General features: G+C 38.2%; 1 protein-coding gene across 1 annotated transcript in view; it reads left to right on the top strand.

Annotated features, from left to right (window-relative positions):
- The window catches only part of GASK1B (golgi associated kinase 1B), a 48,667-nt gene that overhangs the window by 12,569 nt on the left and 23,620 nt on the right, over positions 1 to 12,478 (top strand). Inside the window, exon 3 of the mRNA XM_023228214.3 lies at positions 4,266 to 4,480. Within this exon, the coding sequence (XP_023083982.1) occupies positions 4,266 to 4,480 (215 nt within the window). The remainder of the gene's footprint in view (positions 1 to 4,265; positions 4,481 to 12,478) is intronic.

Raw genomic sequence — 12,478 nt, forward strand, 5'->3', positions numbered from 1 at the left:
TTGTAGAATTGTTTTTAATGAAGGACTTGAGCTGGACTGTCACTTGCCTTTTATCTGGTTCACAAGGAGTCTTGGAACATGGCCCGTGCAAGAGAAAGAACTTTTGATTTCAGAGCTCAAGACTTTTCTTCTTATTTTTGCTCAGTGACAAATGCACACAGACATTCACAGCTCCACCCAACATGCTTAGCATTCACCTATAATTCCACAAAACCACTCAGCCAGTGCTCAAAGTGAAGGGCATTTAATAAATCTAGACAAAGAAGATTGTGTAAAGCACTCATTCTAAGTGAATTTTCATGTTCATCTTCTCAGAAGAATGTCTTCTTTGTGCTTTTGAATAAAAAACGACTTGGGAGAGCATCAAAATTCAGGGGAAATATTCAGATTTCAGAAAAAAAGAAGCTTTCCTGGCAAGTCTCATTTTTTAGGACAGCTCTATAACCTTTAATTCACATCAACACCCACATATCTTTTAAAACCCGCTTTCTCACCACTGTGACAGAATTTTATCTCTTCACTTTTTGAGATTTCTCTAGAGAGACCAGTACTGCATCATTTTGACAAACCTGAATGTGGAGAGATGAATGCTTCTCATCTCTGAAACACTTCAGGGTAAGTTGCTTTAACCAGTTTCCTGTTTTCAGAGGCAATTTTTCTGTCATCTCTTCAAATCCATCAAGATTCATTTAATTCTTTCAAAAGCCGTGTATTAAAAGAGGTGGAATTCTCCTCACAGAAGTACTCATTGCTCTGAGATCTGGAGTTATACTGACTACTGTTATTACCTGCAAGGGCCACACATGTATATGTAGCAAGAAGACCTGTATGTGGAAATGAACCACAGCCATCTGTGACTCAGTCTAAGTCTTACTGCTCACCATGCTTTCTTCTGGTTCTCTGGGAATCCCCTTTCCTGAGGTGCACTGATTTCTAGCAGGGCAGGAAAGAATGTCTTTATGCGATAGTCGGCTTTCAGAAGATTTTGCTGAGGGGAAACGGATGGATTGGGAGAAAAACATAGGCTATTAATTGAAAACCAATTATACTTGTCAGCTGAACACTTTCTTTGGCAGTTTGAGAATGCCTTTTTAATGATTAGTATAGAAAATGTATCATTCCAAAAATTTGTTGATCTAAAATAGAGAAATGGTGACTGACATACATTATACTCATAAACTGAATTAGGGGTTAATGTATAGCCTGCGGGCCAAAAATGGCCCACTGCCTGTTTTCATTTTGTGAACTAAAAATAGTCTCTATAATTTTAAATGATTGACAAAAATCAGAAGATTAGTGATATTGCTATGACCCTTGAGACTCATATGAAATTTATGTTTCAGCATACATGAGAAAATATTAATGGAATAGTTATGGCCACTTGTTTATATATTGTCCATGACTGCTTTTGGGCTACAATGGGGTTGAACAGTGGCATAGTTGAATAGTTGTGGTATTTTAGGCCCTCAAAGCCTAAAATATTTACTATCTGCCTTTTATAAAATTTGCTGATCACTGGGCTAGATTATTGCATTACAATTAAAGTGGCACTATTTAAAAATAATTGAAATAAATATTTATAGTATAATATTTAGTGAAATAATTATGACAAACTCTACATACAAGATGATCCCAAATAGCTTTTTTTCTTTGCATTAATTTTGCCTCTTTCTCCTGGTAGAAATGTAAGTTCCATGAAAGCAAAAAAACTTGACCTTTATCTATTCATGTATGTAGCTTCAGGTTCTAGAATAGTGCTTAGTGTACAGTAAATGCTCAAGAAATAGTAAAGGTCAGTTGAAGCCTGATGAATTATGTGATTATGTGATGTATATATGTATAGTCATCAGAGCAAAACCTTTCTGGGGCATGTGTTTACATTAGGTACCATGCTGGGAATTTTAGATGCACGATCTCATTTCTTCCTAATAAGGTCAGTTTTGAAGGTATGTTATTGCTTCATTTTACAGGTGAGAAAAAACAAGGTTTAAAAGGGTTATGTAGCTTCTCTAACATTACAAAACTAAGGCATAATGTGACCAGAATTGTGTTGGATTCCAGAGTCTGAGCTCTAATCATAAGTTATACTCTTTAAAAAGAATTCTAGAAGCAGTTTACCTATTCAGATGAGGAAGAAAGGGATAGAAAAATACTGGAGGTAAATATACAAATAACAGAACCAATTACTGGGAGAGGAGGTTATGGGTGATTTTTATTTTCTTAGCTATACATTTTTATGTTTTTCTGTATTTCATTAAATGAGTAGATTTACCTTTAATTAGTTTTACAATTAGAAACAAATGTTTCTAAAGGGAAGAAAAACAGCCCAGCAGGTTTCAATTGTTTATGTAGATCATTTCCATATTTCTCCAAAGGCCTTATATGAATTGCTGAGGAAACTGCTGTCCTTCTGACCCGTGTGTTGATTTGTGTTGAAGTTCACTGTTAGATTTCAACTCCCTTTGAATACTTTCAAGCCCTGAGCATGCTAAGTGCTCTTTGTCTGTGTATAACTTTGGTTCAAAGACACTGATAGAAAGAGCTTCTTGGTGTTTATTTTTAGAGGCCTGAAGCACACACCTTTGGAGGCTATGTGTCTATTTTCTATTTGTATTTGGTTATCCTGGCTCAGTGCTGTCTTCCACAGCATGATGGATTGCTTTTACCTGGAATTTATTATTTTAAAATAAATTGGCGTAGTATTTGGGATATACACATTCAAAATTATCTGATATCTAAGAAGTTAACTAGGTCCCAGGAACTCCAAATCATTTACTAAGGTAAAGCGAAATTGGAAGGAGAGAGAGAGAGTGCTGCAAATGAAGCTCTTTTGTTATGGCTCGCATTTCTTTCTCTACTCTTCTCTTAGTTTTGTATGAATGATTGTGGCATATTTTCCATAATCCAATAGACTTTCCACATGCCCTGGCCTACATTGCAAGGCTAAAGGGAGAAAGATTTTTCTTTGAACTGAACTATAATGCAAGTGATTGGAATGATTTAAGTTAATGCTACTGAAACTATTAAGGTTAGTATAACTCCAAACTCAGGAGTGGTTAGAGGACTGTTTCCTGTGTTAAAGACTGGAGATAAGAATTCTACAAGATGGCAAGACAGTAAGGTGGCAAAATAAAAGTTTCTAATAGACCATAAAATTATATATTGAGAACATTTGAGGCTATTTAAGAGCGGTTTTAAAAATTCCTGTGACAAGTCTGAACATTCCAGTTGTAATTTCAGAGGCCTCTGTTGTTCAGGCCTGTTAAGAATGAGTTTAGTGGGCTTTATCGGATCTTTGTAATTTAGTTGTTTTTATCAGGCACATCATTCTGATTTTTGAGTTATAAGCAAAAATGCTCAACACCATCTCCTTGTGACTTTATTGGTCAGAAATGGGGGCTTGGGAATGATGTTATTGGTTTTAAGTTTGAAGTGTTGTTTAATGTGTCTGGATCATGGTCTTCCTTGTTTATGATTATTTCACTGGGGCCCATCATTCTTTGTACAGTTTAACAATGAAAGAAATTGCATTTCCAAACTTCCAAAAGTGAGACAAAACAAACTGAGTGACAGGTTAAAAAAGATCATCTATGCATATGCAGTTGAAGAACTGACATCTGCTTAAATGAACTTTGTTGAGGTTGTGTGTGAATAAATGATCTCTTAACAAGAACACTGTTGTGCTTGCACAGTTTCTATCAGGAAAGAAAAATCCTCTTGCCTCTTTTTTTTCCGTCTTTGGAGATTATAGTGATTGGTGTGAACCATACAATTTCACTTTTAAATTTGCGACTTCTAAAAATTCTTTTTCTTCCTGACATCATAATGTGGCCTCAGAAAATCAGACAGTTGTTATTACAAATAAAGAGCAGCTCCACTCAGACGTTGAATAGACAATTATAAATGTCTGGATTCTTTCCCTTTTTGTGGTGGCTGCTTTTAGATGTGGAATAAAACCACATTAACCATAGGATGTTGTTATTGGTGCTTAGTAGCCTATTCCTGCCACATCTATAAAGTATCTTGTTTAAAATTTTTCTTCATTGTCTAACAATAACTTTCTGCTTTATAAGACTTCAAACAGGAAGCAATGAGGTATGAAAGTATTAGAACTTCAGAAGACAAAGGGACCATAAAATATTGTCAAATCATACTCTCACATTTGATAGGTGAGAGTGAGACTGTGAAAGAGTGAATGACCTGCTCAAAGGCACACCCTGGGTCAGTAGTGTGCTGAAAGTGTGTTTGTTTTTCTGATTCCATAGATGGCCGCCCATGCCCCATCATTCTCTGGGATGCATCTTTATCTCCAGCAAGTAATGACACCCATTCTTCCGTTAAGCTCACCTGGGGAACTTATCAGCAGTTGCTGAAACAGAAATGCTGGCAGAATGGCCGAGTACCCAAGCCTGAATCGGGTTGTACTGAAATACATCATCATGAGTGGTCCAAGATGGCACTCTTTGATTTTTTGTTACAGGTAAGTTTATCAAATTAAGCAAACAGTTTTCTAAGACTGGCACTGAGTTATATTAGCCTGACACTAAGGAATGTTCAGCACCTGGAGTTTTTATGAAGCTGGTGATACCTTCTATTAGGTTGGTGCAAAAGTGATTGTGGTTTTGGCCATAATGGCCAAATGCAGATGAAGCCTCCAGGTAGCAGGCTTCAGAGAGAATAGGTTGTAAATGTTTCTTATCAGACTTAAAGAGGTACCAGACTCTTAATCTCTCCTGGACCAGGAAAAAGATCTGGAAAGGGAAGGGGATTCTCTACAGAATGCAGATTTTCCACACAAGTGACAGCTTGGCAGGGCCATTTCAAAATATATCAAAGAAATACATCTTGGGGTAAAATACTTTGATTTCTTTCAGGGCCCACTGTCTGTCATGCTGGTATCTTATTGCTACAAAGAGAGTTTGTTTTGTCGATCTTAAGTTCTCTCTTAATGTTAATTCTGGTTAACTGTGCCTGAATTCCAAAGAGAATAAGGTATAAGGAGGCATGCCCAACCACCCTTTCCCATCATGGCCAGAACTAGTGTTCAGGTTTACTTTTATTTTTTAATTTTATTATTATTTTTTTAATTTCAATAGGTTTTGGGGGGAACAGGTGGTGTTTTGTTACATGGGTACATTATTTAGTGGTGATTTCTGAGGTTTTGGTGTATGCATCAACTGAGCAGTGTATACTGTACCCAGTATGTAGTCTTTTATCTCTCGCTCTCCTCCCATTCTTTCCTTTAAGGCCCCAAAGTTCATTGTATCATTCTTATGACTTTGCATCCTCACAGCTTAGCTTCCACTTATGAGTGAGAACATACAATGTTTGGTTTTCCATTCCTGAGTTACTTCAGTTAGAATAATGGTCTCCAATTTTATCCAGGTTGCTGCAAATGCCATTATTTCATACCTTTTTATGGGTGAGTGGTGTTCTATGGTATATGTGTACCACATTTTCTTTATCCACTTGATTGATGGGCATTTGGTCTGGTTCCATATTTTTGCAATTGCGAATTGTGCTGCTATAAACATGCGTGTGCAAGTGTCTTTTTTGTATAATGACTTCTTTTCCTCTGGGTAGATATCCAGTAGTGGGATTGCTGGATTACATGGTAGATCTACTTTTAGTTCTTTAAGGAATCTTCACACTGTTTCCCATAGTGCTTGTACTAGTTTACATTCCCACCAGCAGTGCAAATGTGTTCCCTTTTCGCCACATCCACGCCGACATCCATTATTTTTTATTATGGCCGTTCTTGCGGGAGTAAGGTGGTATCACACTGTGGTTTTGACCTGCATTTCCGCGATCATTAATGATAAGCATTTTTTCATATGTTTGTTGACCATTTGTATATCTTCTGAGAATTGTCTATTCATGTCCTTAGCCCAGTTTTTGATGGGATGGTTTTGTTTGTTTGTTTGTTTGTTTGTTTCTGTTTCTTGCTGATTTGTTTGAAGTCCTTGTAGATTCTGGATAATAGTCCTTTGTCATACATAGTTTGTGAAGATTTTCTCCCACTCTGTGGGTTGTCAGTTTACTCTGCTGATTATTTCTTTTATTATCCAAAAGTTTTTTAGTTTAATTAAGTTCCATCTATTTATCTTTTGTTGTTGTTGTTGTTGTTGCAATTTGCTTTTGTGTTCTTGGTCATGAAGCCTTTGCCTAAGCCGATGTCTAGAAAGGTTTTTCGGATGTTATCTTCTGGAATTTTTATGGTTTCAGGTTTTATATTTAAGTCTTTTATCCATCTAGAGTTGATTTTTGCATAAGGTAAGGGGTGAGGATACAGTTTCATTCTTCTACATGTGGCTTGCCAATTATCCTAGCACCATTTGTTGAATAGGGTGTCTGTCCTTTACCCACTTTATGTTTTTGTTTGCTTTGTTGAAGATCAGTTAACTGTGAGTATTTGACTTATTTCTGGGTCCTCTATTCTGTTCCATTGGTCTATGTGCCTGTTTTTATACCAGTACCATACTGTTTTGGTGACTATAGCCTTATAGTATAGTCTGAAGTCAGGTAATGTGATGGCTCCAGATTTGTTCTTTTTCCTACTTTGTCTATGTGGACTCTTTTTCAGTTCTATGTGAGTTTTATGATATTTTTTTCTAGTTCTGTGAAGAATTATGGTGGTATTTTGATAGGAATTGCATTGAATTTGTAGATTGCTTTTAGCAGGATGGTCATTTTCACAATATTAATTCTACCCATCCAAACACACATGAGATGTGTTACCATTGGTTTGTGTCACCTATGATTTCTTTCAGCAGTGTTTTGTAGTTTTCCTTGTAGAGATATTTTACCTCCTTGGTTAAGTATATTCGTAAGTATTTTATTTAATTTATTTTTTTTGCAGCTATTGTAAAAGGGGTTAAGTTCTTGATTTGATTTTCAGCTTGGTTGCTGTTGGTGTATAGCAGAGCTACTGATTTGTGTACACTAATTTTGTATCCTGAAGCTTTACTGAATTCGTTTATCAGTTCTAGAAGGTTTTTGAAGGAGTCTTTAGGGTTTTCTAGGTATACAATTATATAATTAGTGAACAGTGACAATCTGACTTCCATTTTACTGATCTGGATGTCCTTTATTTCTTTCTCTTTTCTGATTGTTCTGGCTAGGACTTCCAGTATTATGTTGAATAGAAGTGGGAAAAGTGGGATGTTTGTCTTGTTCCAGTTTTCAGGGGGAATGCTTTTAACTTTTCCCCATTCAGTATAATGTTGGCTGTGGGTTTGTCATAGATGACTTTTATTACCTTAAGGTATGTCCCTTCTATGCCAATGGGTTTTAACCAAAAATTGATGCTGGATTTTGTCAAATGATTTTTCTGCATCTGTTGAGATGACCATGTAGTTTTTGTTTTAAATTCTGTTTATGTGGTGTATCACATCTATTGACTTGCTTGCATATGTTAAATCATCCCTGTATCCCTGGTATGAAACCACTTGATCATGGTGGATTATCTTTTTGATACGCTGGATTGGTTTCGCTAGTATTTTGCTGAGGATTTTTGCACCTTTGTTCATTAGGGATATTGGTCTGTAGTTTCCTCTTTTTTCGTTGTGTCCTTTCCTGGTTTTGCTATTGGGTGATGCTGGCTTCATAGAATGATGTAGGGATGATTCCTTCTTTCCCTGTCTTATAGTGGAATAGTGTCATAGGATTGGTGCCAATTCTTCTTTGAATGTCTGGTAGAATTCAGGTGCAAATCCATCTGGTCCTCGACTTTTTTTGTTGGCAATTTTTAAATTACTGTCTACAGAGACAGGCAGGGCTCCTTGAGCTGCTGTGAGCTCCACCCAATTGGAGCTTCCCAGCGGCTTTGTTTACCTACTTAAGCCTCAGCAATGGTGGGCGCCCCTCCCCCAGCCTCACTGCTGCCTTGCAGTTAGATCGCAGACTGCTGTGCTAGCAATGAGGGAGGCTCCCTGGGTGTGGGACCCTCCCGGCCAGGTGTGGGATATAATCTCCTGATGTGCCCTTTGCTAAGACCCTTGGTACAGCACAGTATTGGGGTGGGAGTTACCTGATTTTCCAGGTGTTGTGTGTCTCAGTTCCCCTGGCTAGGAAAAGGGATCCCCTTCCCCCTTGCGCTTCCCAGGTGAGGCGATGCCTCGCCCTGCTTCAGCTCTCACTGGTCGGGCTGCAGCAGCTGACCAGCACCGATTGTCCGGCACTCCCTAGTGAGATGAACCCAGTACCTCAGTTGAAAATGCGGAAATCACCTGTCTTCTGTGTCGCTGGCGCTGGGAGCTGGAGACTGGAGCTGTTCCTATTCGGCCATCTTGCTCCGCCCCACTCCTAAATTACTGTATTAGTTAGGGTCTCTAGAGGGACAGAATAGGTTCGATGTATATATGACAGGGAGTTTACTAAGGATTTTTGACTCACGCAATCACAAGGCGAAGTCCCACAATATGCCGTCTGCAAGCTGAAGAACAAGGAAGCTGGTCCAAGTCCTCATATCTCAAAAGTACGGAAATCGACAGTGCAGCCTTCAGTCTGTGGCCAAAGGCCTGAGAGACCCTGGCAGATCACTGGTGTAAGTCCAAGAGTCCAAAAGCTGAAGATCTTGGAATCTAATATTTGAAGGCAGGAACCATCCAGTATGGGTGAAAGTTGAAGGCTAGAAGACTCAGCAAGTTAGCTTCTTCCACTTTTTCTGCCTGCTTTATTCTAGCTGCGCTGGCAGCTAATTAGATGGTGCCCACCCAGATTGAGGGTGGGTCTGCCTCTCCCAGTCCACTGACTCAAATGTTAATCTCTTTGGCAGCACCCTCACAGACACACCCAGGAACAATACTTTGCATCTTTCAATCCAATCAAGTTGACATTCAATATTAACCATCAGTTACCGTTTCAGTCCTGCTGCTTGTTACTGGTCTGTTCAGAGTTTCTATTTCTTGCTAGTTTAATCTGGGAGGGTTGTATATTTCCAGGAATTTGTCCATCTCCTCTAGGTTCTCTAGTTTGTGTGCATAAAGTTGTTCATAGTACCCTTGAATGATCTTTTCTATTTCTATTGGTTGTAGAATGCCCCAGGCGTAGAGATCAGTTCAGTTGGTTGGGGGCTTAGAATTTTATTTTTTGGTTTACATCATCCTGCAATAATCATACACGCCATAGCTACCATTTGTTGAGCTGTGAGAAATAGTCTTACCCCATTTGGGAGGTGAGTAAACTGAGGTTTGGTGAGGTTAAGTGTCTCACTCAAGTTCTTACAACTACTCAAGTCTGGAGCTGGGATTTGTTGGAATCTGTTGATGGTAAAAGTGTCTTCTTTCCAACATTCCACACTGTGTTTCAATGGTCACTTGGCCATGTAACTTATTTTCCTTCTCTCCAATTAAATTTATTGCAAAGTTTTCATGAAGATTTTACATTAGAGAATAATAAATATTGATCATCTACATAATTGTGTGACTCCTCACGTTTTATAAGGTTTTCTTATGACTCTTTTCTCCCTTTGATAAATATCTTAGGACTTTCTCCACCACCTCATTCTGATTACTGCCTTTCCCTTCACCCATTTTAGAAAAAAAACTTTTCTGTTGTTGCATTGTTAATTAGTATCTTGTAGAAATTTAGAATGGCCTTAGGACATTTGGAAAACATTATCCTTTTGTTAATTCATTGTTTTGTGAGTGTGAGCAGGAGGGAGAAATTGGAGAAGGAAAAAATGTAGGAAGAAAACCAGTTTAGTAGAGTCACAGACTATGAAATAGGAACTTTGATGGAGGAGAGAAGGATCCCTGATGTCAGTGGTGCAGAGACACCAGCAAGGACTGAATTGGGGAGTAGGACATTTGACTTGGCAAGGAGATGGTCAGCAGCCACCAAGTTTGGCCTCCTTAAAGAGTATTCAAGGGTCCAACTATAAGGCTGTAACTGGTCTGAAGCATTATATATGCATTATCTCATTATTCCATTTTATTAATGTACTAGCTCTATGAAGTAGGCATCGTTTCTCCATTTTATAGGTAGAAAAACTGAGGCACTGAGAAGTTATTATCAAGAGCTATAAAGAGTCTGGGATTTTACTTTACTTGGAAGCTAACAGGTGAGTCTGCCACAGATTGATAGATGTTAGCAGAAGATATGATACTCCTGGGTCAGGGACAAATGACTTTATTACTCATGATATAGCAGGTGCCATGAGTTTTATGCTCCCTTGCCTCTCAAGTTCTATTGGGGCAATACAGAGTGGCCTTGGTGAATGCTTCAGATAGTGTGTTTATGTTACTGCTGAGGAACTCTAAGCTTAGGAAACCCCCCATTCTATAAGGGGCTGCTAGCTAACCTGCCAAATATTTGCCTCAGATGGATACATTATCTTTATTATCTTTGTCAGGAAACAAATCTGCCCTTCATCTCAGAGGGAGATACTCTCTGTTTGGTATGCTAACACTCTTAAAAATACATGCAGACTTTGGGAGGCTGAGGCGGTGGGGGGGATCACGAGGTCAGGAGATTGAGACCATTCTGGCTAACATGGTGAAACCCCATCTCTACTAAAAATACAAAAAACAAGCTGGGTGTGGTGGTGGGTGCCTGTAGTCCCAGCTACTCAGGAGGCTGAGGCAGAAGAATGGTGTGAATCCGGGAGGTGGAGGTTGCAGTGAGCTGAGGCAGGAGAATGGTGTGAACCCGGGAGGTGGAGGTTGCAGGCCACTGCACTGCAGCCTGGGTGACAGAGCAAGACTCCCTCTCAAAACAAACAAACCAATCAACCAAAACAAACAAACAAACAAACCCCAAAATCAAAACAAAACATGCAGAACAAAATCTAATGTAAGATGTGCAGAAATGCCATGAAGAATTGTCTCTCAACAATTACCTAACTTGTTCAATGTTATATAGCTAGTAAGTTCCTGAACAGAGATATCATCAAATCTGGCTGATGCTAGATTCCATATTTTTAGCCATTATTGTATAACTACTACCAAGTTATCCTTGGATTAATGAAACAAGTCCATATGATAAAATGTCATAGTGATAAAGTGGAGAATGAATGAAAGTACCTAGGGTGAAGTAGGTAAAGGTTCTCACTATGAGGTCAAGTGTTTGGGGAGTGGTTAGCAGAGATATTGAAGTTCCTGAGAATGATTAGGACAATGGAAAGTAAATTATGAACCTGGCAGTGAAGTCTATGAGAAAGGACTTTGAGATTTGAAACTGATGAACATAAGTGCTAACCTATTGTGAATACAGGGCAAACCTTTATGTTCTCTAATGACATGTGTTTTAATTCTGAACGCCTCAACTAAATTTCATTCTACCCAACTGCCTTTATCATTCTTTTTTCTATTGAGGGAAGCTCAATTTATACAACATTTACTATGTGTTACAGTGAGGAAAACAACCAGAATGGTAGCAAAGTAGTACAAGGTGATTATCCTCAGTGCCCCACTTTAAGCTTTTTAAAAATTATTTAATTAAGGAAACATAGTGTATGAAACAAATGATAGATCCATCTAAGAATTGCTGGATGACATAATATAAGTTCTAATTTTTATGAGGTCAAAAGAGGAAGAGAGCTTTGCCATAAAATAGTGAAGGAGGAGGAGTTTGAGTAGGATTGTCGGCTGTCAATGATAGAGAGGATAGAGACAACTATGAGTAAGAATATAAGATTGGTACTGTTCTTGTGACATCCAGGGCATTCTAAATATACCATTTGAAGCAGAGAGTTCTTTGAGGGGAGTAGTAACGCTTGCTGCCTCTAAGAGATACAATTCAACATAGAGGAAGAGAGATGTTTCTCCAAGATGTGTGTTTACTTTGTAACTTTCCGCTGTTCATACTTGTTCCTGACTGAGCAAGAACAAATTCCAGCTGATCCTCAGTCTTCTTCTGAGTGCATCAGCAGCTTTAATCATTATCGTGCCTATTGTCTGTTGTCTTGAGGACGAATCTGAACATGTGAAATCACTATTAGAAGTTTTCAACAAAGATCAATGTTTAAAATCTGTTGCCCCCTCTGCCTGGGGTGGGACGGCCTTTCTCTTTTTTGATACTCCATAAGGTTGAGGTCACTGCAAGACTTTACTAGAACTTACTCAAATTATAATACCAAGATTGGAGCTCCTGATTTTAGCTATGGCTAAAGCACAAAGCTAAAATCAGAAGTTAATCTGATTATTAGAAGTTAATTTGGTTAGTATTTACAAAAGTAACACTGTTTGTCAAATTATATATACAGGGATAGCAACTGAGAGATTGGACTTACATATTTTGTTCATTCAACATTTATTTATTTCCCACAATGCAAAAGGTAAGAGGCTAATTTCTTGCAGATGTTGCAGCATTTTACAATTTCAACAGTAAAGTATGAAACTACCTCTTTCCTTTTCTCTTACCAACTGTGGAAAGTGGAAAGCAAATTAATATTTTTGCTAATCTTGTAGATGGTGATGGGGCGTTATTTATATTTTTCAGTTTTTCATTTTGAGCGATATTCAGGATATTATATTTT

This window comes from Piliocolobus tephrosceles, chromosome 3 (genome assembly GCF_002776525.5).
Source record: "Piliocolobus tephrosceles isolate RC106 chromosome 3, ASM277652v3, whole genome shotgun sequence".
Lineage (NCBI taxonomy): Eukaryota > Metazoa > Chordata > Mammalia > Primates > Cercopithecidae > Piliocolobus > Piliocolobus tephrosceles.